This window comes from Mercenaria mercenaria, chromosome 8, assembly GCF_021730395.1.
Source record: "Mercenaria mercenaria strain notata chromosome 8, MADL_Memer_1, whole genome shotgun sequence".
Classification (NCBI taxonomy): Eukaryota; Metazoa; Mollusca; class Bivalvia; order Venerida; family Veneridae; genus Mercenaria; species Mercenaria mercenaria.
Window position 1 is genome coordinate 78,948,980 of NC_069368.1, and position 25,412 is coordinate 78,974,391.

At 35.8% G+C, this 25,412-nt stretch overlaps 1 protein-coding gene across 4 annotated transcripts in view; it reads left to right on the top strand.

The window, feature by feature from the left end:
- Positions 1-25,412, top strand: part of LOC123523264 (fibrillin-2-like) — a 92,614-nt gene that overhangs the window by 49,578 nt on the left and 17,624 nt on the right. For all 4 annotated transcript variants that reach the window (XM_053550246.1, XM_053550247.1, XM_053550249.1 and 1 more), the window contains 17 exons: positions 282-404; positions 1,055-1,228; positions 1,921-1,959; positions 2,541-2,675; positions 5,024-5,152; positions 8,212-8,337; positions 8,949-9,071; positions 9,717-9,842; positions 11,805-11,930; positions 12,217-12,342; positions 12,800-12,958; positions 15,308-15,367; positions 18,816-18,941; positions 22,794-22,913; positions 23,883-24,005; positions 24,404-24,523; positions 24,857-24,982. In XM_053550246.1, coding sequence (XP_053406221.1) covers positions 282-404; positions 1,055-1,228; positions 1,921-1,959; positions 2,541-2,675; positions 5,024-5,152; positions 8,212-8,337; positions 8,949-9,071; positions 9,717-9,842; positions 11,805-11,930; positions 12,217-12,342; positions 12,800-12,958; positions 15,308-15,367; positions 18,816-18,941; positions 22,794-22,913; positions 23,883-24,005; positions 24,404-24,523; positions 24,857-24,982 — 2,061 coding nt within the window. The remainder of the gene's footprint in view (positions 1-281; positions 405-1,054; positions 1,229-1,920; positions 1,960-2,540; positions 2,676-5,023; positions 5,153-8,211; positions 8,338-8,948; positions 9,072-9,716; positions 9,843-11,804; positions 11,931-12,216; positions 12,343-12,799; positions 12,959-15,307; positions 15,368-18,815; positions 18,942-22,793; positions 22,914-23,882; positions 24,006-24,403; positions 24,524-24,856; positions 24,983-25,412) is intronic.

Genomic DNA, 25,412 nt, shown 5'->3' on the forward strand with positions numbered 1-25,412 from the left:
TATCTGGATTTAGTAAATTTACTTGAAATTTTAGATAGGAATTAATTAAAACTTTACAAGTGTGGTAAAGACTTAAAGGACTGCAATGTGTATATACTGGAACTGAACACCATAGTTGATAACATTCTTTTCTTCTCTAATCAATATGCATGGAATTCATTATTTCAGTGTATTTCCTCCTCTTGGCCACCTTTAACACAAAATACATGTATTTCATTCTGTGGTGGGATAGCTATATGCAACATGCCTCTTGATTATGTATTTTTGCTATTTTTCTACAGACATAGATGAGTGTGCAGAGTTCCCAGACTTTTGTGACCCAGGTAGATGTGTGAACAGCCCTGGTAACTTCTCTTGTCTCTGTCCTGATGGTTATATGCCAATGCCTGGAGAAGGATGCATGGGTACTGTATTCTGTTTCTTTACAAGTTTGTCACATTGACTTTTCTGTCATTATGTATAAAAATGTTTTTCAACCTGCCTTACTGGCTTAGTATGGCAAGAGCTTTAGGATTGGGAAGGCGATGAGATGTCATAAGAAAGGGCAAGGTTTCATAGGAAATAGGCAGGGTGTTGTGGGAAGTGGGCTGGAAGTAATGAGATTAATGATAATATTCCCACCTTCCTCAAACACTGTAAACTAGACAGCATTTGCACTGGTTTTACAGAATAGGGGAAGAAGATGAGAATTATTCATTAAAAGGTCATAGTGGCTGCCACATTTTTTCTTTTGTAATTGTTATCACTTATATTCATCATAGGTTTCATTCTTTGATTAAGGTAAAAGTTTTATTGAATCAATCCTTTATTATAATCTCCATTCATGGCTTTGATAGTATAAGTTCACGTGCAACATTTAATGTGCTTCCTTTCTAACCATGTGATCAAGTATTTTCTTCTGTTAGACAGCTGCTCTATCTTTTTCACATGAAGCTGAAAGCACAATGGAACTTTTAATTTTGATTTGAAGGGATTCCAAGTCTTCAGGTCTTGTAATCTTCATCATTTTAAATGTTAAATCTGATCTTTAAATGCCTGTTACAAACTTTTACAGATATGAGGAAGGATATATGCTATGCAGCAGTGTTCAACGGTACCAGCCGAGGCTATCCTCCCAGATGTGAGCATGAGTTATCGTCTCAGGTGACCAAGAGACAGTGTTGCTGTAAAGATAGCATTGGTCAGGGTTGGGGGACACCATGTGAGCCATGTCCTGTGAAGAACTCCCGTAAGTATAAACAAATTATTTTTACTTTCTTTTAGCGAGCTTCCTGTTGTTTATATCTTTTTTTTTTTGATGTAGGAAACAAGTAGATGGAATTGAGAATATTTTAGATAGAATAGTAAAAAGAATTTTCGGTTTTTATTCCAGCATTTTCATAGGTCAAGAGGTTCATCAAAATCCTGAGATGAATGTCTGATTTATTTCTTTTGTTTATCTGGCAAGCATGGGCACTTGTAATTACAACCGGGAATGGATATATCCAATCAATTTTCGCCATTATTCGGCATGCCAAATTGAAATTTAAACAAATACCTTAGAAAAATACTTGCTTACAATGAATTAAGACGATACTGTGATTAATAAAGATTAATTCCTCAAATTGGATGTTTAGAACTTTACCTCAAGCAATAACTATATTCCTCATAATTCTATGTGGATATTGAAAAGGATATGTTCATGCTTTTCAAGGCCAATTTTGATTGGTTGGCAAAGATTTGCAGCGAAACATCTCTGATTGGCTGAAACATTTTACCTGTAATGTTAACAAACTAAAAATATTGGCAAAATGTGCCAGAGGTTCAACTGAGCTGATTATTTTTCACCAGATTATCATGCATGTAAAATATATGTTCTGTTACAACAGTATTCCTTTGACACTTATAATCGAAGTTCTGATGTTGAGTTGTATTTTTCAGGTGAATACTTGGAACTGTGTAAACCATTACCTATCAGAGGTAAATATTGTTTCAGTATATGTTGCCTTTTATACTTGTTGCAGTCAAATATCATATCATATGATTGTATCATATGTTGAAAGCGACTGTTTTGTGAAAATACATTATTGAGAAATAGGGGTAAAATTTATTATGATGATTAATACAGTTAGGGAAATATTTACATGTGGGCGGTAGATCATGAAAATATTGTCTACCTTTATTCAAATGCAGTGGTGTGATGATGAACCCACGATGTGTACCCAAAGATTCTTATAGATTTAAGATGTCTTCAAAATCCTAAAAAAATTAATTTTTCGAACATACCGGTAGTCTCATTTCATATGATGACTCCTATTTGTTTGTAAAAGGGTATTATGTTGACACTGACAGCATATTATATGTGGTATGTAATTTAAGGGATAAATCGTTTTTAATTCATAAAAGTTATCTCCTGATGAAGAGAAGACATTGTGGCTTAGCTCTGCATGTTCCTGGCGATGATTGGTCTTAGTTAAATATGCTAGAGTAAATTTGCTTTGGAAAGTAAAAGCTTTTCATGTTTTATATCTTTTTGGCCATAACTATATATTTTCCTACAGAGGACACAAATGAGTGTGCTATATATCAGTTCCTGTGTGAGAATGGTCGCTGTATAGATACAGACACAGGGGAGGGGTATCTGTGTGAATGTGGACAGGGATTTGTCTATAACAGGATCAGCAAAAGATGTGATGGTAGGTCTTCACTTACCACAGTTTTCAGAAAATGTTTTTTATACTTTTTAGCTCATCTGATTTTTTGGAAAAAAAAAAAAGAGAGTTATTGTCATCACTTGATCGGCGTTGCCTGGTTATGTTTTACGTTTAGGTTTTCTCCTAAACTATCAAAGCTATTGCTTTAAAACTTGCAACACTTGTTCACAATCAAAAGTTGACTCTTTACAGCAAGAAACATCCACATCCTGCTTTTTGCAAGAATTATGGCCCCTTTCGGACTTAGAAAATGTTATACAGAGACAAAAAAAGAGACAATGAGCGTCTGCACCCACAAGGTGGTGTTTTTGTTAATGTGTATCCTAGAATCTTTGTCCTTCAGTGTAAGAGTGATACCTGTGTGAACACAGCAAGCAGTGTGATGGTAGCTATTCAAACATTGCAAGTTGTAGAGCTCTTTTAAAAAACACTTGTTCCTTTGAGATTGAGATTTTTATCAAGTATGCATAATTATAAAAGAGATTCTCTATCTAAAGAAACTGGAGCCTGCTAAAAATTGTTCAGTAAACTTTTAGATTATAATTTCATTTTTAGCTCACCTTTCACAAAGTGACAAGGTGAGCTTTTGTGATCGTGTGGCGTCCGTCATCCGTGCGTGCGTGCGTAAACTTTTGCTTGTGACCACTCTAGAGGTCACATTTTTCATGATATCTTTATGAAAGTTCGTCAGAATGTTCATCTTGATGATATCTAGGTCAAGTTCGAAACTGGGTCAAGTGCGGTCCAAAACTAGGTCAGTAGATCTAAAAATAGAAAAACCTTGTGACCTCCCTAGAGGCCATATTTTTCAATGGATCTTCATGAAAATTGGTCAGAATGTTCATCTTGATGATATCTAGGTCAAGTTTGAAACTGGGTTATGTGCTGTCCAAAACTAGGTCAGTAGGTTTAAAAATAGAAAATTCTTGTGACCTCCCTAGAGGCCATATTTTTCAATCGATCTTCATGAAAATTGGTCAGAATGTTGGCCTTGATGATATCTAAGTCAAGTTCGAAACTGGGTCATGTGCGGTTAAAAACTAGGTCAGTAGGTCTAAAAATAGAAAAACCTTGTGATCTCTCTAGAGACCATATTTTTCAATGGATCTTCATGAAAATTAGTCAGAATATTTACATTGATGATATCTAGGGCAAGTTTGAAAGTGGGTCACATGCGGTCAAAAACTAGGTCATTAGGTCTAAAAGTAGAAAAACTTTGTGACCTCCCTAGAGGCCATATTTTTCAATGGATCTTCATGAAAATTGGTCAGAATGTTCATCTTGATGATATCTAGTTCAAATTTGAAAGTGGGTCATGTGCGGTTTAAAACTAGGTCAGAAGGTCTAAAAATAGAAAATCCTTTTGACCTCCCCAGAGGCCATATTTTTCAATGGATCTTCATGAAAATTGGTCTGAATATTCACCTTGATGATATCTAGGTCAGATTTGAAAGTGGGTCACGTATGGTCAAAAACTAGGTCAGTAGGCCTAATAATAGAAAAACCTTGTGACCTCTCTAGAGGCCATATTTTTCAATGGATCCTCATGAAAATTGGTCTGAATGTTCATCTTGATGATATCTAGGTCAAGTTCGAAAGTGGGTCACATGCATTCAAAAACTAGGTCAGTAGGTCTAAAAATAGAAAACCTTGTGACCTCTTTAGAGGCCATACTGTTCAGGAGATCTTCATGAAAATTGGTGAGAATGTTCATCTTGATGATATCTAGGTCAAGTTTGAAACAGGGTCAGGTGCGGTCAAAAACTAGGTCATTAGGTCAAATAATAGAAAAACCTTGTGATCTCTCTAGAGGCCATACTTTTCATGAGATCTTCATGAAAATTGTTGAGAATGTTCACCTTGATGATATCTAGGTCAAGTTCGAAACTTGGTCACGTTCGGTCAAAAACTAGGTGATTAGGTCAAATAATAGAAAAACCTTGTGACCTCTTTAGAGGCCATATTTTTCAAATGATCTTCATGAAAATTGGTCAGAATTTTTATCTTGATGATGTCTAGGTCAAGTTCAAAACTGGGTCACATGAGCTCTAAAACTAGGTCACTATGTCAAATAATAGAAAAAACGACGTCCTACTCAGTTCAAAACTGGGTCATGTGGGGACAGGTGAGCGATTCAGGACCATCATGGTCCACTTGTTTTAAGTTGCCATTTCTGCAAGTGTACATTTACAAGATTTGTTGGAATAGCTAGAGTCTTTATTTTTGACACTGCAGATGCTTCTTTGTCCAAAACATGTCCATATCTATACAAGAATGAAATATCAACTGCTGTATGAAACATATACATGTATATGCTGTTTGTCTTTTAGATGTGGATGAGTGTAGAAGTAGAAGAAATCCGTGCCAAGGAAATGCTGTGTGTATAAATACAGTGGGCAGCTACAGGTGTGACTGTATTCCAGGGTATAAACTCTCAGCAAGTGGAAGAAGATGTTCAGGTAGGAACTTTACCTTTATTCTTCACACAGATTTTCAAAGCTTGGCAATTCAGGAGGTTTCATTTGGTTTACAGGATTCACATAAACCTTGCAAATACTAGTCTGCCAAACCTCCTTAGAAATGACTAAAAATCCTAATAAAAAATGAAAAAGTACTTGAATTTTGAAAAAAAAATAACTGCTTGAATTTCACCATAACTGCATGAAAAATATTCTTCCAGAAAGTTTTTTTGTTGAAAAATTAAATTTAAAAAGAAATAAAAACTATGAAAACAATTTCAAAGAAATTAATTTCAGTTGCAGAAATTTTGCAAAGATATAGAGGATATTTGTTTGTTTCAGTGTAAGATTGAAATATGTTTCATGAGTGAACTACAAATGCAATTTTCATGAGTGGCATAGCCATGAGTGAAAATGTAAGATATGGTGTTTATGAGTGAAAGATATTTGTACCCCCCGACAACAAAGTTGTAAGGGGGGGGGTATACTGGTTTCAGGTTGTCTGTCTGTCTGTCTGTCCGTCTGTCCGTCTGTCGGTCTGTCTGTCCGTCTGTCCGTAGACGCAATCTTGTGCGCACCATCTCTCCTTATCCCCTTGACAGAATTTAATGAAACTTCACACAAGTGATCAGTACCAACAGTAGTTGTGCATGGGGCATGTTAGGTTCTTTTAGAAAAAAATTTTGCAGAGTTATGGGACTTTGTTTTTTTGTTATTATACTATATACATAGACACAATCTTGTGTGCACCATCTCTCCTCATCCCCTTGACACAATTTAATGAAACTTCACACAACTGATCAGTACCAACAGTAGTTGTGCATGGGGCATGTTAGGTTCTTTTAGAAAAAAATTTTGCAGAGTTATGGGACTTTATTTTTGTTACTATACTATATACATAGACACAATCTTGTGTGCACCATCTCTCCTCATCCCCTTGACACAATTTAATGAAACTTCACACAAGTGATCAGTAACAACAGTAGTTGTGCATGGGGCATGTTAGGTTCTTTCAGCGACAAAAATTGTACAGTTTCTTGTTAACATACTATGTACATACAGTCTGCATATGCAATCTTGTGCGTGCCTAATCTACCAAACCCTTGCACACAATTTAATGAAACTTCACACAAGTGATCAGTACCAACCCTAGTTGTGCATGGTGCATGTTACATTCTTTTAGATAAATATTCTGCATAGTTATGGGACTTTGTTTTTTGTTACTATACTGTATACATACAGTCTATATACATACAGTCCACATAATTATGCAATCTTGTGTGCTTCAAATTGCAATGTACTGTGTCAGTGCATGCGGGGGGTACATTCATCACCTTTAGTGATAGCTCTAGTTTGATCTTACATGTAAAACATACAGATTTTCTCTTTATTTCCTTTTTATCCCCCGACGAAAGTTGGAGGGATATAGTTTTGGCATTGTCCGTCCGTCTGTCCTTCCGTCCGGAGCCATATCTAGGAAATGGTTGGGAATATTTATTTAAAACTTCATATACATGTTCACCACTATGAGTTCTTGTGGCCCGTCAAGTTTCAGTCAGATTGCCCAAGTAACACCAGAGTTATGGCCCTTAGAAAGTTCTAGTGTTAACTATATAGGGTACTAATAACTATAAATATGGCAATTTCTGCGTCATAATTTTTGATATATTTGATGCATTTGTAATAGCGTGCGAGTGTTGAAATTTCACATAACTACCGGTAGGTGGAACACAGTTTTCAGCGATTGTTTATTTTTATTTCTTTACAAAGGGCATTCATTTTCAAAGGGGGACAACTTTTTCAGAATATTTTCAGTACGGGACAGTACGACAGAACATGTAATGGTCAGGTAAAATATTGGTAACGATGTTGTTCGTTTATAAAATATTTCTGTGTTTTGGTGATATACTCCTAAACCTTAACTATATAGGGTGCTATAGATCTATAGATATGGCAATTTCTGCATCATAACTTTTGATATATTTGACTTGAACTATGAAACTTTAACAGAATTTAGAGCACTATTATTTGGTTGTGCACACACAATTTCGAACGGGTTTCTTTTGTAACTAGAGTTATTGCCCTTTAATTTTCTAAAAATCCACATATTTGTACATAACAAATCTTGCCTTGTCACCCCCCCTCCCCCTCACAGCCCCCCTCCCCCCCCACCCAGAAAAAAATATATTTTTTTTCATTTCTTACTTTAGATTTGTTTCAAACCTTCCATGATTATTTATCAACATGCAAGTTGTACCATTCCCCCACCTCACTCCTCCACCCAGTCATGCCCACCACTGATCATGCATCCTCTGCCCCCCCCAACTTCACCCTTTTACCTTTTTTTTTTTTCCATTTTTAATTTTCCATCAATATTTATTATCGACATGTGAAATTTTGTTTCCTCTCCCGTTCCCCCGCACCCCCACACCCTAAAAAAATAAATATATTAAGTTGTGACTACACAAACCTTGTCCTCAGCCATGTTCAAGATATCTTACCTGTGTTCTCTTAAGAACATCTGTTCTTTTAAGTTCAAATGTACATGTTAAACAGCAACACCTGGTGCCAAACCACTCAAAGACAATATTTCGTTCCAGTTAAACTTCAAGCTCACATTTCAATTAACTGCATTTGATTTTAAAAGCTAAGCTTACTACAGTAAGCATATCCCATTCAAAATAATTTCTTTAGTCAGGATCAAAGTATCATACATTTATTATGTACTCTTTTATTAAACATTTGTTTTCTGTTAAATTGATTTTGACTAATGAAATTATTTGCTTCTTATTAACATCCTTAACTTTTTGCCGGATATATTTTTTTGCCATTCCTCACCACAAACCCTTTCGGCGGGGGATACCAATTCATCGAATTTACTTGTTTGACTAAATTTTTACATTTTATAGTTTCTTACCAGTGAAAAAATTATTTGATATTTTTCACTATGAAAATACTAGATATATTTCACTGTAATATTTCGATTATTCACTGAAAAACATGTAATGAAAGCGAGTCTTTTCACCGTCTGTAACCAGCGATGTTATGTTTTATTACAGATATAGATGAGTGTGAGGAAGTGGCTGGTATATGTACAAACGGAGACTGTGTCAACCTAGATGGTAGTTTCAGTTGTCGTTGCAAGCAGGGTTTCCGACTTGCATCTTCCAGAAATGCTTGTTTAGGTTAGCTCTAATTTTTCCTTTTTTTTAAATATTTCACACCCATAGCCACATTGAGACTAATTCTAGTAAAGAGAAAAGGTAATTGCAGTTTTGTAAATTTGATATATTCCTAGAAAAACATTGTCTTAACAAATTCCAGATTTTTCTGCATAATACATTTAGATAATCCATTAATTAATTATTAAAATCACAAAAAAAGTCTCTTACTTAAAGGAACAGCTAATCAATCGATTGCAGTCATTATATAGAGGAAATTAGATTGTTTCAGTGTAAAATTGAAATATCCTTCAGTGGGAGAACAAATGATGAAATATCTTCACTATGCCTTGTGAAAATGTAAGATATGGTAGTCACAAGTGAATGATATGTTGGTCTCATATGTAAAAGCAGACACAGATTCTGTTTATTTCATGTTTTAACTAAATTATATCCAGTTTGTAGTTCTGTTACAGCTAAAAATATATTGCATATTTTTCACTGTGAATTTACTAGATATATTTCACTCTATTATTTCATTGATTCATTGAAAAATGTAATCTACAATATGAATTGGTATAGACTGTTTTGTAAAAGTACAGTAGGTATTCATTCAAACAGTAAATGTATTTCAGATGTAGACGAGTGTACGTTACAGCCAGGATTATGTAGGAATGGTACATGTGAGAACAAGATTGGAAGTTACGAATGTCACTGTAACCCAGGATTCAAACTGTCAGTTAATCAGGATTGTGAAGGTAACATTGCTTATGTCAAACATATTAACTTTAACGTACCTAATGTTGTTTTACTGCAAAACTTCAAACATGTCTTTCACTACACTACTAACTGTGATTCTTGTTTTCCTAAAATCCATGTAATTTTTCTGCTTAAACTTCATTTCTTCTCTACAGTTTGTTCTACATGGACATTAACTTTCTAGTCAACTGCCTACCTGACTGACTTCTTTTAGCAAAATGAAATTTAAAGAAATTTTTACAAGAGTTCTCATTAAGCCACAGATCTGCAGTGAAGATGACTTTATAATCAACAAACTATGTCTTCAATTTTTAGTTATGATATACAGTTGAAACTCAGTATCTCAAACTTGTTTATCTCAAAATTCTGGCTGTCTCTAAGATGTTTTCAAGTTCTTTCCTGAAAACACATGTACAAATACCATTTTAAGTCAAATTTCAGTTCTCACAAAGTAAAACACTCTATACCTTGGTGTTTGGGATACTTAGTTTTAACTGTATTTTGTTATTAGGCAGTTAAAAACATTTCTTTTATGAAGAATTCCTTTTCATGCTAGTTGCCAAATTCATTGACAAATAGTTATTTGATTTAATTTACTGTAAAGAACTGTACATATACTTTCATGTGTCTACTTTATGTTTTAGATATAGATGAATGTGAGAATTACATAGGTATATGTATGAATGCACGTTGCTTGAACACACAAGGCAGTTTTCTGTGTGAATGTTTGCCAGGGTATACACATTCTTCAGACAGGATGAATTGTAGAGGTCAGTTATGAATAGTTATACATAGTTAGGCTACATAGGACTAGTTCTATAATCTTTTAGTGTCTAACAATTTTTACCGTTTCCTAACATTATTTCAGAATTAAGTTAAATTTGGTTAAGCAGCTACAAGCCAGAACCAAGATACATTCTACCATGTAATAAACATAACTTTTGTCCATTACTTGATGATTTCCCTTACAAAGACTGCGAAAATTGTTATCTAGGAATTAGTGTCAACAATTTGTCTTTGACTCTTAGTGACTTTATGTTTAAACATCAGTCCAGAAATCTTGTGAAAACATTTTTGAGAAAGCAAAAAAGCAGAAATTTGTGGGGTTTTCTCATACAGCTTTCATAAAGTTAGATAATTATGTCTCCCACCACACAGTGGTGTGGGAGACATATTGATTTACTCCAGTCTGTGTGTGTGTGTTTCTGTCTGTCTGTGTGTCACAAAGCTTGTCCGCACTCTAAGTCGAACATTTCTCATCCAGTTTTCACCAAACTTGAACAAAATGTGTTTGACCATAAGAGCTCGACCAAGTTCGATAACTAGCCAAATCGGTCCAGGTGTCTTGGAGTTATGGCCCTTGAATTACCAAAAAATCGGCCTTTTTACTTTTGTCCACACTCTAATTCAAATATTTCTCATCCAATCCTCACCAAACTTGAACAAAATGTGTTTGACCATGAGACCTCAGCCAAGTTCGATAACTAGCCAAATTGGTCCAGGCATTTTGGAGTTACGGCCCTTGAATTATTGAAAAATCTGCCTTATTACTCTTGTCCGCACCCTAAGTTGAACATTTCTCATCCGATCTTCACCAAACTTGAACAAAATGTGTTTGACCATGAGACCTCGGCCAAGTTCGATAACTAGCCAATCGGTCCAGGCATTTTGGAGTTACGGCCCTTGAATTACTGAAAAATCTGCCTTTTTACTCTTGTCCGCTCTCCAAGTCGAACATTTCTCATCCGATCTTCACCAAACTTGAAAAAAATGTGTTTGGCCATAAGACCTTAGCCAAGTTTGATAACTAGCCAAATCCGCCCAGGCTTTTTTGATTTATGGCCCTTGAATTACTGATTGGATCCACTCGTCCAGACCATCTAATTGGATCCACTCATCTAAGCCATCTAGAGACACTAAACATTTTTCATAGGGGCAGTTGTGGGAGACATGCGCTTTTCTCAAAAGCATCTCTTGTTCCATTTTTATAGCCAGCTGTGTCTGTTGGCGGGCAAGTATCATCCATAAATTTAAATTGTCCAATCACTTACTTGAGCAGTTCTTATCCAATGTTCACCAAACTTGGTCACAATGTTTATGTGCATAATAGTCTTTCCAAGTTTGATAAGCAGCTGTATCCTTCAAGTCTATGGAGTTTGAATTACGTAAAATTTGAAAATTAACAGTGTTCCCTCTCTTACTTGAGTAGTACTTATCCAGTGTTCACCAAACTTGGTGACAATGGGCATAATATTGCAGACAAGTTTCATTGTCAGCGTGTTAGTCCCTGTCTTCCTTGAAAAACTGTAAAATGTGATGGTGTCAGCTTTATAACTTAAGCAGTTCTTGTCCAATGTTCACAAAACTTTGTCAGAATGTTTATGGGCATATTATCTTTACCAAGTTTGCCAAGTTTGATATATAACCAGCTAGATAGGTTTTGTCACTCTGGAATTATGGCATTTGAACTAGCCAAAATTGAAAAAAAGTGACAACTGGTATACTCAGGAAGTGTTTTATTGGTCAAAAGTAATTTTCTGTGATGGGCTTATATTGTGACAGTTTAGCAGTTTTGTTAACAGTTCAAGTATAATATGGTGTAATGAAATTAAATGAAAATGAACACTCAATGTAGAAAGCTGCTCTGCTGTATGAAGTGCTGAAAGGTGCATAATATTGTTACCTGTGTTTTAGGTTATTGAATAACTTTACATAATATGTGTGTTTTACAGATATAGACGAGTGTTCTGAGATCTCAGGTATATGTAGAAACGGATTTTGTACAAACAATGATGGCTCCTACCAGTGTACCTGTTTTGATGGATATACATTGACATCTAATGGTGAATCTTGCAGAGGTATGACATATCTTAATTAAGCCACATTTGAAACGGCTATGATAAAAAGTTTGTTGGAAATTACATTGCTACCTTACGTCTGTTAATAGATGTGTAGGCTCTAATTTGTTAAATGGCACTTAATTTTGAACGCTTTCAGAGCAGTTTGAATTAAGTAGATCAGTCAGGTACCTGTAAAGTCTACTTGAAATGCTTACTGATGTTTGAGAGGTCTACTTCAGTCACTTGGTAAGAATATGTTTAGCCTCCTATAGAAAAGAATCATGAAATCATGAAATATTTTCAGATGTGAATGAGTGTCGTACAATACCTGGAGTATGTTCTAACGGTAGATGTATAAATGAGGAAGGCACTTTCAGATGTCAGTGCCCTTCAGGATATGTCCTCTCAGAAGATGGAAGAAGCTGTATTGGTAATACATTCTGGGTTTTATTTTTTGTTTCAAATTAAGTTTATTGTAGGAAATGCTTCCTTCTATGCGTTGAATTGTAAATCATATAGATTGTATGAGCACTGTGGTTTAATATACATTAATTTTAGGTACAAAAAATATCCTTGTGTATTTCTTGACAACATTTATACCAGCAACCTCTCTGGTTAATATTTCAGATTAATTATCCTTTTCATTACTATTATTGCACATTTTATAGTCTCTGATTGAATAGAATTCATGTCTATCAGGCAGGAATAGTTTTGGAGATAATACACACATTAATATTCACGACTGTGTGAAATTCAGGAATCATGCTAATTGTGATTTTCAGATTAAAGAAAACAACTATGAATATTATCCAACCAGATTATTATCAGCAACACTGTGATATTAACTTCTTTATTTAGGGTAATTATTTTCTGGAATGTCTTTTCAGATTTACGACGAGGAAATTGTTACCGGGTGTTTGAGAGGGGTCTGTGCCAGGACCCTATTCCTGTCAACATGACAAAGTATCAGTGCTGCTGTACGACTGGTGCAGCATGGTCACATATTGGCTCTGAGTTCTGTGAGGTTTGTCCTATCAAAGGAGAAGGTAATAATAACAGTATATGGGTATATTATGTATATTTGTAGAGGCACATGACATTGTGTTACTTTTGCAGAAGAATGTTAGACAAAGTGATATTTAATGAGAGGATAGTGAAAGATACGGAAAATACCCTGCTGTATATTCATATATGATTGTGTGGAGTATCATGCGGATGAAGATCTGTTTTTAGCTCACCTGTCACAAAGTGACAAGGTGAGCTTTTGTGATCGTGCGGTGTCTGTCGTCCGTGCATTCGTCCGTGCGTGCGTAACCTTTTCCTTGTGACATCTCTAGAGGTCACATTTTTCATGGGATCTTTATGAAAATGGGTCAGAATGTTCATCTTGGTAAATTCTAGGTCAAGTTCGAAACTGGGTCATGTGCCATCAAAAACTAGGTCAGTAGATCTGAAAATAGAAAAACCTTGTGACCTCTCTAGAGGCCATAATTTTCAATGGATCTTCATGAAAATTGGTCAGAATGTTCACCTTGATGATATCTAGGTCAGGTTCGAAACTGGGTCACATACGGTCAAAAACTAGGTCAGTAGGTCTAAAAATAGAAAAACCTTGTGACCTCTCTAGAGGCCATATGTTTCACAAGATCTTCATGAAAATTGGTCAGAATGTTCAACTTGATGATATCTAGGCCAGGTTCGAAACTGGGTCACCTGCGGTCAAAAACTAGGTCAGTAGGTCTTAAAATAGAAAAACCTTGTGACCTTTCTAGAGGCCATATATTTCACAAGATCTTCATGAAAATTTGTCAGAACGTTCACCTTGATGATATCTAGGTCAAGTTCGAAACTGGGTCACGTGCCTTCAAAAACTAGGTCAGTAGGTCAAATAATAGAAAAACCTTGTGACCTCTCCAAAGGCCATATTTTTCATGGGATCTGTAGGAAAGTTGGTCTGAATGTTCATCTTGATGATATTTAGGTCAAGTTCGAAACTGGGTCATGTGCGGTCAAAAACTAGGTCAGTAGATCTAAAAATAGAAAAACCTTGTGACCTCTCTAGAGGCCATATATTTCATGAAATCTTCATGAAAATTGGTCAGAATGTTCACCTTGATGATATCTGAGTCAAGTTCTAAAGTGGGTCACATGCCGTCAAAAACTAGGTCAGTAGGTCAAATAATAGAAAAACCTTGTGACCTCTCTACAGGCCATATTTTCCATGGGATCTGCATGAAAGTTGGTTTGAATGTTCATCTTGATGATATCTAGGTCAAGTTCAAAACAGGGTCATGTGCGGTTAAAAACTAGGTCAGTAGGTCTAAAAATAGAAAAACCTTGTGACCTCTCTAGAGGCCATACTTGTGAATGGATCTCCATAAAAATTGGTCAGAATGTTCATCTTGATGATATCTAGGTCAAATTCGAAAGTTGGTCACGTGCCCTCAAAAAGTAGGTCAGTAGGTCAAATAATGAAAAAACGTTGTGACCTCTCTAGAGGCCATATTTTTCATGGAATTTGTATGAAAGTTGGTCTGAATGTTTATCTTAATGATATCTAGGTCAAGTTCGAAACTGGGTCAACTGCGATCAAAAACTAGGTCAGTAGGTCTTGAAATAGAAAAGCCTTGTGACCTCTCTAGAGGCCATACCCTTGAATGGATCTTCATGAAAATTGGTCAGAATGTTCACCTTGATGATATCTAGATCAAGTTTGAAACTGGGTCACGTGCCTTAAAAAACTAGGGCAATAGGTCAAATAATAGAAAAACCTTGTGACCTCTCTAGAGACCATATTTTTCAATGGATCTTCATGAAAATTGGTCAGAATTTTTATCTTGATAATATCTAGGTCAAGTTCAAACCTGGGTCACATGAGCTCAAAAACTAGGTCACTATGTCAAATAATAGAAAAAACGACGTCATACTCAAAACTGGATCATGTGGGAAAAGGTGAGCGATTCAGGACCATCATGGTCCTCTTGTTGATGTGTGTGGGTAGGGGGTGGGGAGGTGGGATGCCAGCTGTAAAGCAACCATACATTGGACTGTTAAAGAATATTAGTATTTTTAGTAGGAGGAGTGAGTGATCCAACTTTCTGGTGTCCTACCTCAGAACCACTTTGTTTCACCATATTATATTTCATTATTTCGTTTGTAAGCAGGTATAATATGATTGCCCAGGCCATAAATTAAACAACTCAATATGCCAATCCATAGTGCAATTTCTATAATGCTGAAATATTACTGGTATACTTCAGCTAAGAAATGAGTTATTCTTCAGTGTCTGTTTTTCCAAATAAGCTCTTTCTATTCAGAGATGCATGAATTTTACTTTGTATACATACATTTTTAAATTCTAATAAATTGAATGAATTTGTGCTGTTTATTTACAGCTGGTTTTGAAGACTTGTGTGATGATATGGGAAGAGGGAAGGGTCCAAGTGGAGATGAAGGTAAGACTTCATTCCGATACAGTGCTTCATAAATGTTTTAGCTCACTGGAGAACAGATTGCTTGTGGTCACAGCTATTGTGGCCGTTTACAGTATGTTAATATGGCAGTCCAAACTTTCCTTCAAATGACACCTCCTTAAACGACTCATCTAGATATCAACCAAACTGAAGAAGAATATTCCTTGGGCAGCCTGTAATATATATCGTTATTGTAATATATATATGTGTTGATCTATTGAGATGGCTTATTGACACACAAACGGAACAAGACCCGAAGGATGGTTTATATATTTAATATGTGTGTTGCATCGACAGTATAAACTCACACTCTCTCTATAGGAATATGTATATATCTTACATACAGAAACAATAATGAAATATGATATCATAAGTGGAGCTTAATCTGTCTTGTAGACTTGCTTACTACATTCTCCTTTACCTTTAGATTAATAATCAGAATACATAAATTGTTTAAAATAATCAAAGTTCAAATATATACTCAAAACATGAAAATTCTGTTCTAATGAAATAAGCTAGTTAGCAAGTCTATTATCATAATATCTCCTCTTTTTTGAGCAAAGTTCATTAACCCTTGTTATCAACAGAATCAGTTTATAGAGCATCTGCTTTTAAAATGTCACTGTAAATTGAAATATCCTGGGAAAGTCCTCGGAATGTTCCGTCGTTATCTAACAGTTTCAGGTTTTATCTCTAAACCCTAAATGTGTACAATCAACTGTTATTTTTATCAAAATTATAAATTAAGTTTTGAGTTCTACCGCCCAAGAACTAATTATAAATGTAATTGTGAAACAAACAAGTAATAATTCCCAAGAGTAACATAATATTTTCACACACTGATCATTTTTTCCAAGAATAATAAATCCAGCAAGCGAATATAAAATGACTACACTGCTATGGTAGCAAATGGGCATTATTATGGCCCACACAACACTTAGCTAGGTGACTAATCCTGTGCACTGAAACATGTGAAATGATGTCACTTATTTATCCAATTATTCATTGACAAAAGGTATAGGCGGTCGTCGTTTCCTTTGCGACCTTTGACGTGGTGCAAATGCAGTATCTGCAGGTTTCGTCTGCGCCGGCTCATGACCACCTTGAACTACCCTGAACTTTGACACGTCTCGTGTAATTTCCTTTCCTCTATGCCTGATTGTTAGCACTGAACCTTTCCTAGCAATGACAATGCCAGGTGTAGGGTCAAACACTGTCTCAAATTTGTTACGTTGTTCCAGTTTAAGTAACACACGGTCTCCAATTTTCAATGCACTTGGCTGTGCCCTTCTGATTTTGTCCGCATAAATTTTGTTTTTCGATTTTGACAGACTGTCCCTGTCACGAACATCTGTGTCTTGCTTTTCAAATGTCATTGATGGTAATTTCGTTTTTACTTTCTGATTGTACATTTATTCACAAGGAGCTTTTTGTGTTGAAGATTGTGGCGAATTGTGAAAATTCATTAGATATCTATTCAGCACTCTCTTATAATCTTGACCTGATGCTATTGCGGTTTTGACTGATTTTTGCAAAGGTTTCCATGAATCGCTCGACTATGCTTTAAACCTTGGGGTGCAATGAAGTAATTCGTTTATGCTTGAATCCCGACTTACCAGCATTTTCTCTGAAAGCACGACTCTGAAATGGAGGTCCTTTGTCCGTTCTAAATACGTCTGGTTTTCCAAATATCGAAATATGATTCCAAACGCAGTATGACAGTTTCTGCAGATGTTGACCGACTCTCTCAACTATTGGAAAACGACTCTAATCGCATATTACTTTTAAAACAGGTACCCTTCGGGGAATGGTCCACAGAAGTCACAACTGAACTTCAGAAAAACTATCTCGTGGCAGAGGTGTTGGTTTGATCGGATCTGGAGTACATCCTGGTGATGCAGCTTGGCACACATTGCATGATTTGCAGCTTCTTCAACCATTTTATCCATATGCGGGAACCAACAATATTCCCGAAGTAATCCTTTGCACTTTGATTGGCCTTGGTGACCCTCGTGCGAAAGTAACACTGTTCGTTTTTGCAAAGTTTCCAGTATACAAAGCTGTGTACCCCGTAACAACACATATCCTTCATCGGTATATGCAACTGCAAGTTCTTGATTCTTGTTTAAATTTTCGTATAACCGAAAACTTTCATCGGATTGGCATTCTGATTTTTCCAGTCATTTGTTTCTATTGCATTCTTGACACAACTTAATACACAGTCTGATTTAGTAGCTTTTGCTACGTCTGATAGCTTCAATGCATCTAGCAAAGTTTTATCAGTGATAAAACTGATATATTGTTGGGCTACTGTTTGGTCGCGTGTCTCATGTGCGGATGTCTGGAAAGATAATCTGAGATCATTAAATTTACCTGGTCTATAAATAGTCGGGAAAAATCATACGTTAACAAACTTCAAACGCCAACGTTCAAAATCTTGGTGACTGTATATTCTTACGTTGTTGAAGATTGATTGAAGTGCAACATGATCCGTTATCAATTTGAATTGCTTGCCGAATAAGTACAAATAAAAATGTTGAATCATGATAACACCACTTAAAGCTTCTCTCTCTGTTTGCGAATAGCGCGCTTGTACTGAATTGTAAGCTTTGCTTCCATACGACACTATGTTTCCTTTCTGAATAAGTATTCCAGAACAGACTACTGGGCTGCCGTCTACCCAGAGTTCAGTTTCTTTCCTCGGGTCAAAGTACGTCATGACTTTGTCACTAGTCAATGCCTCTTTTAGTGAAGTGAACGTTTTTTCCTGTTCGTCATTCCATTCGAATTTTACATCCTGATGTGTAAGTCATCGTAATGGTTCCGTTACGACTGAATAGCCATCTATGAACTTAGACAAATAGTTTGTGAGACCTAACCCAGTGAAAACTTGCGAGTATTCCTTAGTAAGTCCTTCATACTCATCTTTGGTTTGAACAGATTGTATCTGCGGTAAAATCCCAAGCTCTGCTGACAGCTCATAACAAATCAATGATTCTTTATTACCCGTAACGATATGGAAATCCCTGGTCACGAATTTTGAGTCCGACTCAACAAGCAAAGAACATTAACAGATTTAACCCTTACCCTGCTAATTTCTATAATGAACTTGTCCATCTTTCAATTTGGAAAGTACCATTTACTGTCTAAAGGGGTGCTTACCAAAAAGATACTGAATAGCGAACAGTGCATATCTTAATCAGACTGCACAGATGTGTCTGATCATGATCTACAGTGGTCGCAAAGGTAGAATCAGTCTGTGTCCAGCATGATAAGGGTTAATTCTCAGAGCAGTTTGCCAGAAGAATAAACTGTATTATCTTGAATAAATATAAGTTTTATACTCCATTTGCTGGACATGTCCTTTTGTCATTTATATCAAAAATGACACTAGAAACACAAGGCGTACACTTTGCTTGTCATTTTTCAGATTTGAATGAATGTATGTTGGATCCCGAGTTATGTTTGAATGGTAAATGTGTGAATACAGATGGCTCATATAGATGTGAATGTTTACCTGGCTATGGTCTAGATTCTACTGGTCGTATCTGTGTTGGTAAGTTGGTCAAACATTTTGCTAGTTTGTCTTGATATGAGCCGTGCCATGAGAAAACCAACATAGTGGGTTTGTGACCAGCATGGATCCAGACCAGCCTGTGCATCTGCGCAGTCTGGTCAGGATCCATGCTTTTCGCTTTCAAAGCCTTTTGCAATTACAGAAACTGTTAGCGAACAGCATGGATCCTGACCAGACTGCGCAGATGCGCAGGCTGGTCTGGATCCATGCTGGTCGCATACCCACTATGTTGGTTTTCTCATGGCATGGCTCATATGAGTTTAAAGCTTTATTGCAGCAGTATTTGAGTTACTAATTTTTAGCTCACCTGTCACATAGTGACAAGGTGAGCTTTTGTGATCGCGCAGCGTCCGTCGTCCGTGCGTGTGTAAACTTTTGCTTGTGACCACTCTAGAGGTTACATTTTTCATGGGATCTTTATGAAAGTTGGTCAGAATGTTTACCTTGATGATATCAAGGTTAAGTTCAAAACTGGGTCACGTGCGGTCAAAAACTAGGTCAGTAGGTCTAACAAGAAATATCTTTAAAAATGATGGTCAGCGAATTGTAGTAAGGAAAGAAGTTTATGAATTTTTCATCTAACATTCATCTTTCGTCTTACATTTTGCAAAACTAAACACCGCACTTTAACAATTTAAATGGTTCTCTTTTAAATTTTTTGCAAAGGTTTCGTAGGGGTTTCAATTTTTGTTTCGTTTCTCCTTAGACGAATAATTACAGCAGTAGTTTGATGAAGATTCATGAAGCGGTTCAAAGAGAATAGGTCATTTAAAAAAAAGTTTATATTTTTAGCTAATTTGGGCCCCACCCCATTTGTAACAAAATAGCAAGAGACCTTACGATATTGTTACACATCGAGTTTGATAAAAATCATTACATTTTAAATGGTTAATGGCGAAGAAAGGCATATCTACTTTTAGCTATAGTGGGCCCTAATAGGGGCCCAAGTTCCCATATAAATTATTTGGAAGAGGACCTTATAATGATGCTCCAAAACCCAAATATACAAAGATCCACCAAGCTGTTCATGAGACGCTGTATAAAGGCTTTCTGTTTTAGCTCTAGCAGCCCTAAAAAGGGGTTAAATGTCCCAGCTGAACAAAGTTGGCTGCGAGCCTAATAAAGATGCTACAAATCAAGTTTGATTAGAATACATGAGAAAAAATCAATTAAAGGATTTTTTTATTTATTATTTTTATTTATTTCTAAAATAGGCCAACTGATCCCGCTTTAACAAATGCATATTCGCTATTCATGAAACTTCGGACAATGACGTCACACCTATTAAAAAGTGAAGGTCAAGCAAAACATACAATTGTAATTATTTCAATATTTCTGTTTCATAAGCAAAGATAAACTGTATGCAGCGTACCTTCATTTCAGTGTAATGAGATTCAGTCATCATATAGCATATATATAATAAAACAGATTACAACTGAGTTCAATATTTGCATACCATATACTAAAGAAAGAATTTATAACAAATATATCAAAGCAAACAAGTACTCATTTTAATATGCAATCTGAATAAGTCACAAAAGCAAGAAACATTTTCATATACAGACAACAATTGTGACAAGGAAAATCTTTCAAAGTGCACTTCTCTACATAAAAGACTCTTATCACACCCTTATTCATGTGATATGCAGACCGTTTCAGCTCTTTCTTTATTTGATATATGTTGGTATTTGAACTTTTTTTTTCATATTTATTAAACTTACTTATCATTTTGAATATATCCAAATTCTTGCTAAATATACTGAGCCAAAGTTAGCTTTAAACTGTGAACAGGCGTCGTTTTGGATAAACGCTTTGTCTACATTTCACTCAGGTAGCACATCAACAGAGTGAAAGAAATTGACACTCTATCAGGCAGAGTGTTTTCATAAATCTTTCCATTTTTATAAATTATCTATAATGCGTTATCAAGTAGTTTGATTTGCTAACTGAAGTCACGTGGCATAGGTAACAAAAACGAATTTAGACGGCGTCGCAGAAAAATAGAAAAACCTTGTGACCTCTCTAGAGGCCATATTTTTCAATGGATCTTCATGAAAATTGGTGAGAATGTTCATCTTGATGATATCTAGGTCAAGTTCGAAACTGGATCAAATACGGTCAAAAACTAGGTCAGTAGGTCAAATAATAGAAAATCCTTGTGACCTCTCTAGAGGTCATGTTTTTCATGGGATCTTCATGAAAATTGGTCAGAATGTTCATCTTGATGATATCTAGGTCAGATTCGAAACTGGGTCACATTTGGTCCAAAACTAGGTCAGTAGGTCAAATAATAGAAAAACCTTTTGACCTCTGTAGAGACCGTATTTTTCATGGGATCTTCATGAATATTGATCAGAATGTTCATCTTGATGATATCTAGGTCAAAGTTGAAACTGGGTCAACTCCAGTCAAAAACTAGGTCAGTATGTCAAATAATAGAAAATCGTTGTGACCTCTCTAGAGGTCATATTTTTCATGGGATCTGCATGAAAATTGGTCAGAATGTTCATCTTGATGATATCTAGATTAAATTTGAAAATGGGTCACGCCCAGTCCAAAACTAGGTCAGTAGGTCAAATAATAGAAAAATCTTTTGACCTCTCTAGAGGTCATATTTTTCATAGGATCTGCATGAAAATTGGTCAGAATGTTTATCTTGATAATATCTAGGTCAAGTTTGAAACTGGGTCCATGCGGTCAAAACTAGGTCATAGGTCAAATAATAGAAAAACCTTGTGACCACTCTAGAGGCCATATTTTTTTATGGGTCTGTATGAAAGTTGGTCTGAATGTTCATCTTGATGATATCTAGGTCAAATTGAAACCAGGTCAACCGGTCAAAAACTAGGTCACTAGGTTTAAACATAGAAAAACCTTTTGACCTCTGTAGGCCATATTTTTCAATGGATCTTCAAGAAAATTGGTGAGAATGTTCACCTTGATGATATCTAGGCCAGTTTTGAAACTGGGTCACGTGTGGTCAAAAACTAGGTCAGTAGATTTAAAAATAGAAAAACCTTGTGACCTCTCTGGAGGCCATATTTTTCATGAGATCTTCATGAAAATTGGTGAGAATGTTCACCTTGATGATATCTAGGTCAAGTACAAAACTGGGTCACTTGCCTTTAAAAACTAGGTCATTATGTAAAATAATAGGAAAACCTTGTGACCTCTCTAGAGGCCATATTTTTCAATGGATCTTCATGAAAATTGGTCAGAATTTATATCTTGATGATATCTAGGTCAGGTTCAGAACTAGGTCACATGAGCTCAAAAAACTAGGTCACTATGTCAAATAATAGAAAAAATGACATCATACTCAGTTCATGTTGGGACAGGTGAGCGATTCAGGACCATCATGGTCCTCTTGTTTTTTTTGTGAACTTATGGTACTTTATATTTAATGATGTCATCTAGCAAAAACAAAACATTTTAGGGCATTAAATATTGCGTTCAGAAAGTAAAGTTAGAAAAATCAGCGGTTCAACACAAAGCGTGAACTAGAAGTATACATAAATGGTATAAAAGTTTATTCAAATTGCCATTTATCAGGAATATGTCAGAGAAATATTGATTTTTTCAAAGACTAAGGAATTATGAAGACATTTTGAAAGTAATTAAATGTCATTTTTTTTTGTGGCCAAGTGAGTTAAACTTATAAATACAAATAAACTGCAGAATATGGGAACCACAGTGACACAAAGACCATTTGTCATGTAAGATGTAACTATTTAGACCAAGAGTGTGGATCTCTGGGTAGTAATACATGAAATGTTGAAAGTTTAAAGTATGTGGGCCATTTCATGAAATTATTTTTCTGTACAATTTCAGACCATGATGAATGTGAGACTCGAGATATGTGTGGAAATGGAACATGCACCAACTCTGTGGGCAGCTTTACGTGCACCTGTAATGCAGGATTTGAGCCCGGACAACAGGAAATATGTGAAGGTAAATTAATGTAAACACAATTCTAAAATCAAGTTTAGCTAGGGCCCTGAACACAGTTCTAAAATCAAGTTTAGCTAGGGCCCTGTCAGTCAGTGCAAGCACATAATAGACATCTGCAGACTTGGATAATGCACTATCAAGATCACCATGAGTTCAGATTTTGTTCAAACTTTGGAATATGGCATTATGGTATGAGCATAGATTTTCCTAGGCTTGCTCAATTGTTATGACAGGTTATCAGAATAGTACGCACAGTGCCTTACTCTACTGTCTCCTGAAGAACCCTGTCTTGGCAGTGGTTATAAATATTATAATATCTAAAACAACAACTGCATAAGCAGTGAACATTTTAGAGTCTAAACATCTCACCCATTATTATATCCTGGTTGGTTTATTAATCTGCATGACCTTAAACTACTAATGTAACTCTGCTAGTTTTGTTACACAAAATCTCTTTATTTTTATTACTCGCTTCGAAGAAGAAGGGGTGTATAGTTTTGCTCATTTTCTGACGGTTGTTTGGTGGTCAGTTAGTAGACCATTTGATTTCCAGTGAGTAAAAAGAGAATGCTTAGTCTCGCATTGGTCACTGGATGATTGCCAGTGGTCAGTAGATGATTCCTAATGTTTTGGGGGTCAGTAGGTTAAAGGACAGTCACAGTTACCTCTACATTGAAAATGTTTTCCACTCAATAACTTAAGAACCTTTGGGCCTACTGCCTTCAATCTATGTAGGTTGACTGCCAGGTCAGTAGATGACCTCTATTCCTTTTTGGGTCAGTAGGCCAAAGCTTAAGGTCAAAGTTCTTGGGCCTGAAAATTGGAAAAGCCATCATGGTGGAGGGGTGGGGGGGGGGAGGTGGAGGCATACATGTTTTACAGACAGCGTGTTTGTTTTCAGTTGTATGATTTTTGAAAAATTAGAGGCCTTTGAAATGCTTAATGAATATTTTTTGCTTTTTATGGCAGACATCAATGAGTGTGATGGACCACTGAATCAGTGTGCATTCAGATGCTTCAATACTAAAGGATCTTTTAAATGTATTTGTCCAATGGGTTACCAGGTGGCTTCAGATGGCATACATTGTGAAGGTAAATATATGTATTCATATATTTTTGTGTAGTATGCTCATTAAAATTTTTCAAAAGTCACTATACGACAGATTGTGTGGATGTTACTTAAAACCCAGCAAAACAAGTAATCTTTAATCAGTGATTTTTTCCTCATTGGTCAAAAGCTGCGAGCTTGTAATAAAATATTTATAATGCCAGTTTTAGTTGAAAGTGTATGTTTTATATCAGCAAAAGCATGGTTTTCAAAGATTATCCTTTTTGCATGACAAAACACAAGTTTAGGTCCTCAGTGTTGTGTATTTTTTATGATTATATAGGTTTGTGTAATATCATCATGGTTAAAAACAAATCAGTTAAATGAATGGTATTCACAAATAGAACAGAATGATCCAAGAGAAAAATATGTTATATTTCAGATGTAGATGAGTGTTCAACACCTGCTAATATATGTCGCTATGCCTGTAAGAATTTGATTGGTACATTTATGTGTATATGTCCAGAGGGCTACAGGGAGACTGGCAGAGACCAGTGTACTGGTTAGTAATACTTCTGTTTTATCTGAGTTACTGAACAACATACCTGCAAGTCTGAGTGGAAGCTTTAGTTCAGTGTTACTGCTGAGTTACTCAGGTATCTGTAAGTTACTGTAATTCCATATATATATTTATATTTTTTCATTGAAATCAAGCCATAAATGGATTTTAATGAGAGTGAAATTTTGTTAAAACTACTAATGTGTTATCGATCTTCCTCACATACTGTTCTTCATAAATATAGACGTATGAAAGGCTTTTTTAAGAGCTCATGTTGGAATTGGTTATAGTTCTGTGACTTAAATGTCTCAGAAATGTTCATGTTTTTATGCACAGACATAGACGAATGCAGGGAGCAACCAAACGTATGTCAGCCAGGACGATGTTTAAATACTCAGGGTGGTTACAGGTGTGATTGTCCCCGAGGTTACAGGCCAAGTACTGACGGCAAACAGTGTCTTGGTATGTACTACATTTTCTCATTAATATGTATTTTGTAGTTGAAGTAGAAAACAGTAAGACATTAAGTGTTTATGATTGTCTGATAGGATTTATTCTATTTTACAACAGTGTAACAGCAGTCCTTAACTAGTTACCTGACCAGTCTTCCTCAATTCTTTATTGGTAATGAGTAACTGACAGCTTCCCCTCATGAACAACAGGTTGAGAAAGAATGACATCAGACACAATGTCCTTTGTTCATATTGTCATTAAGAACATAGTTGGCACTAGAGGATTGGACTCACAAACTCTTTGACATGTTTATAGTCTACCTTCTGAGCTAACCTAGTCTGTTAACCCATTGTAGTGTTTTATAATACTCACATTTTTAGCTCAACTTTTCGAAGAAAAAGTAGATATTGCACTCACCCCGGCGTTGCCGTCAACATTG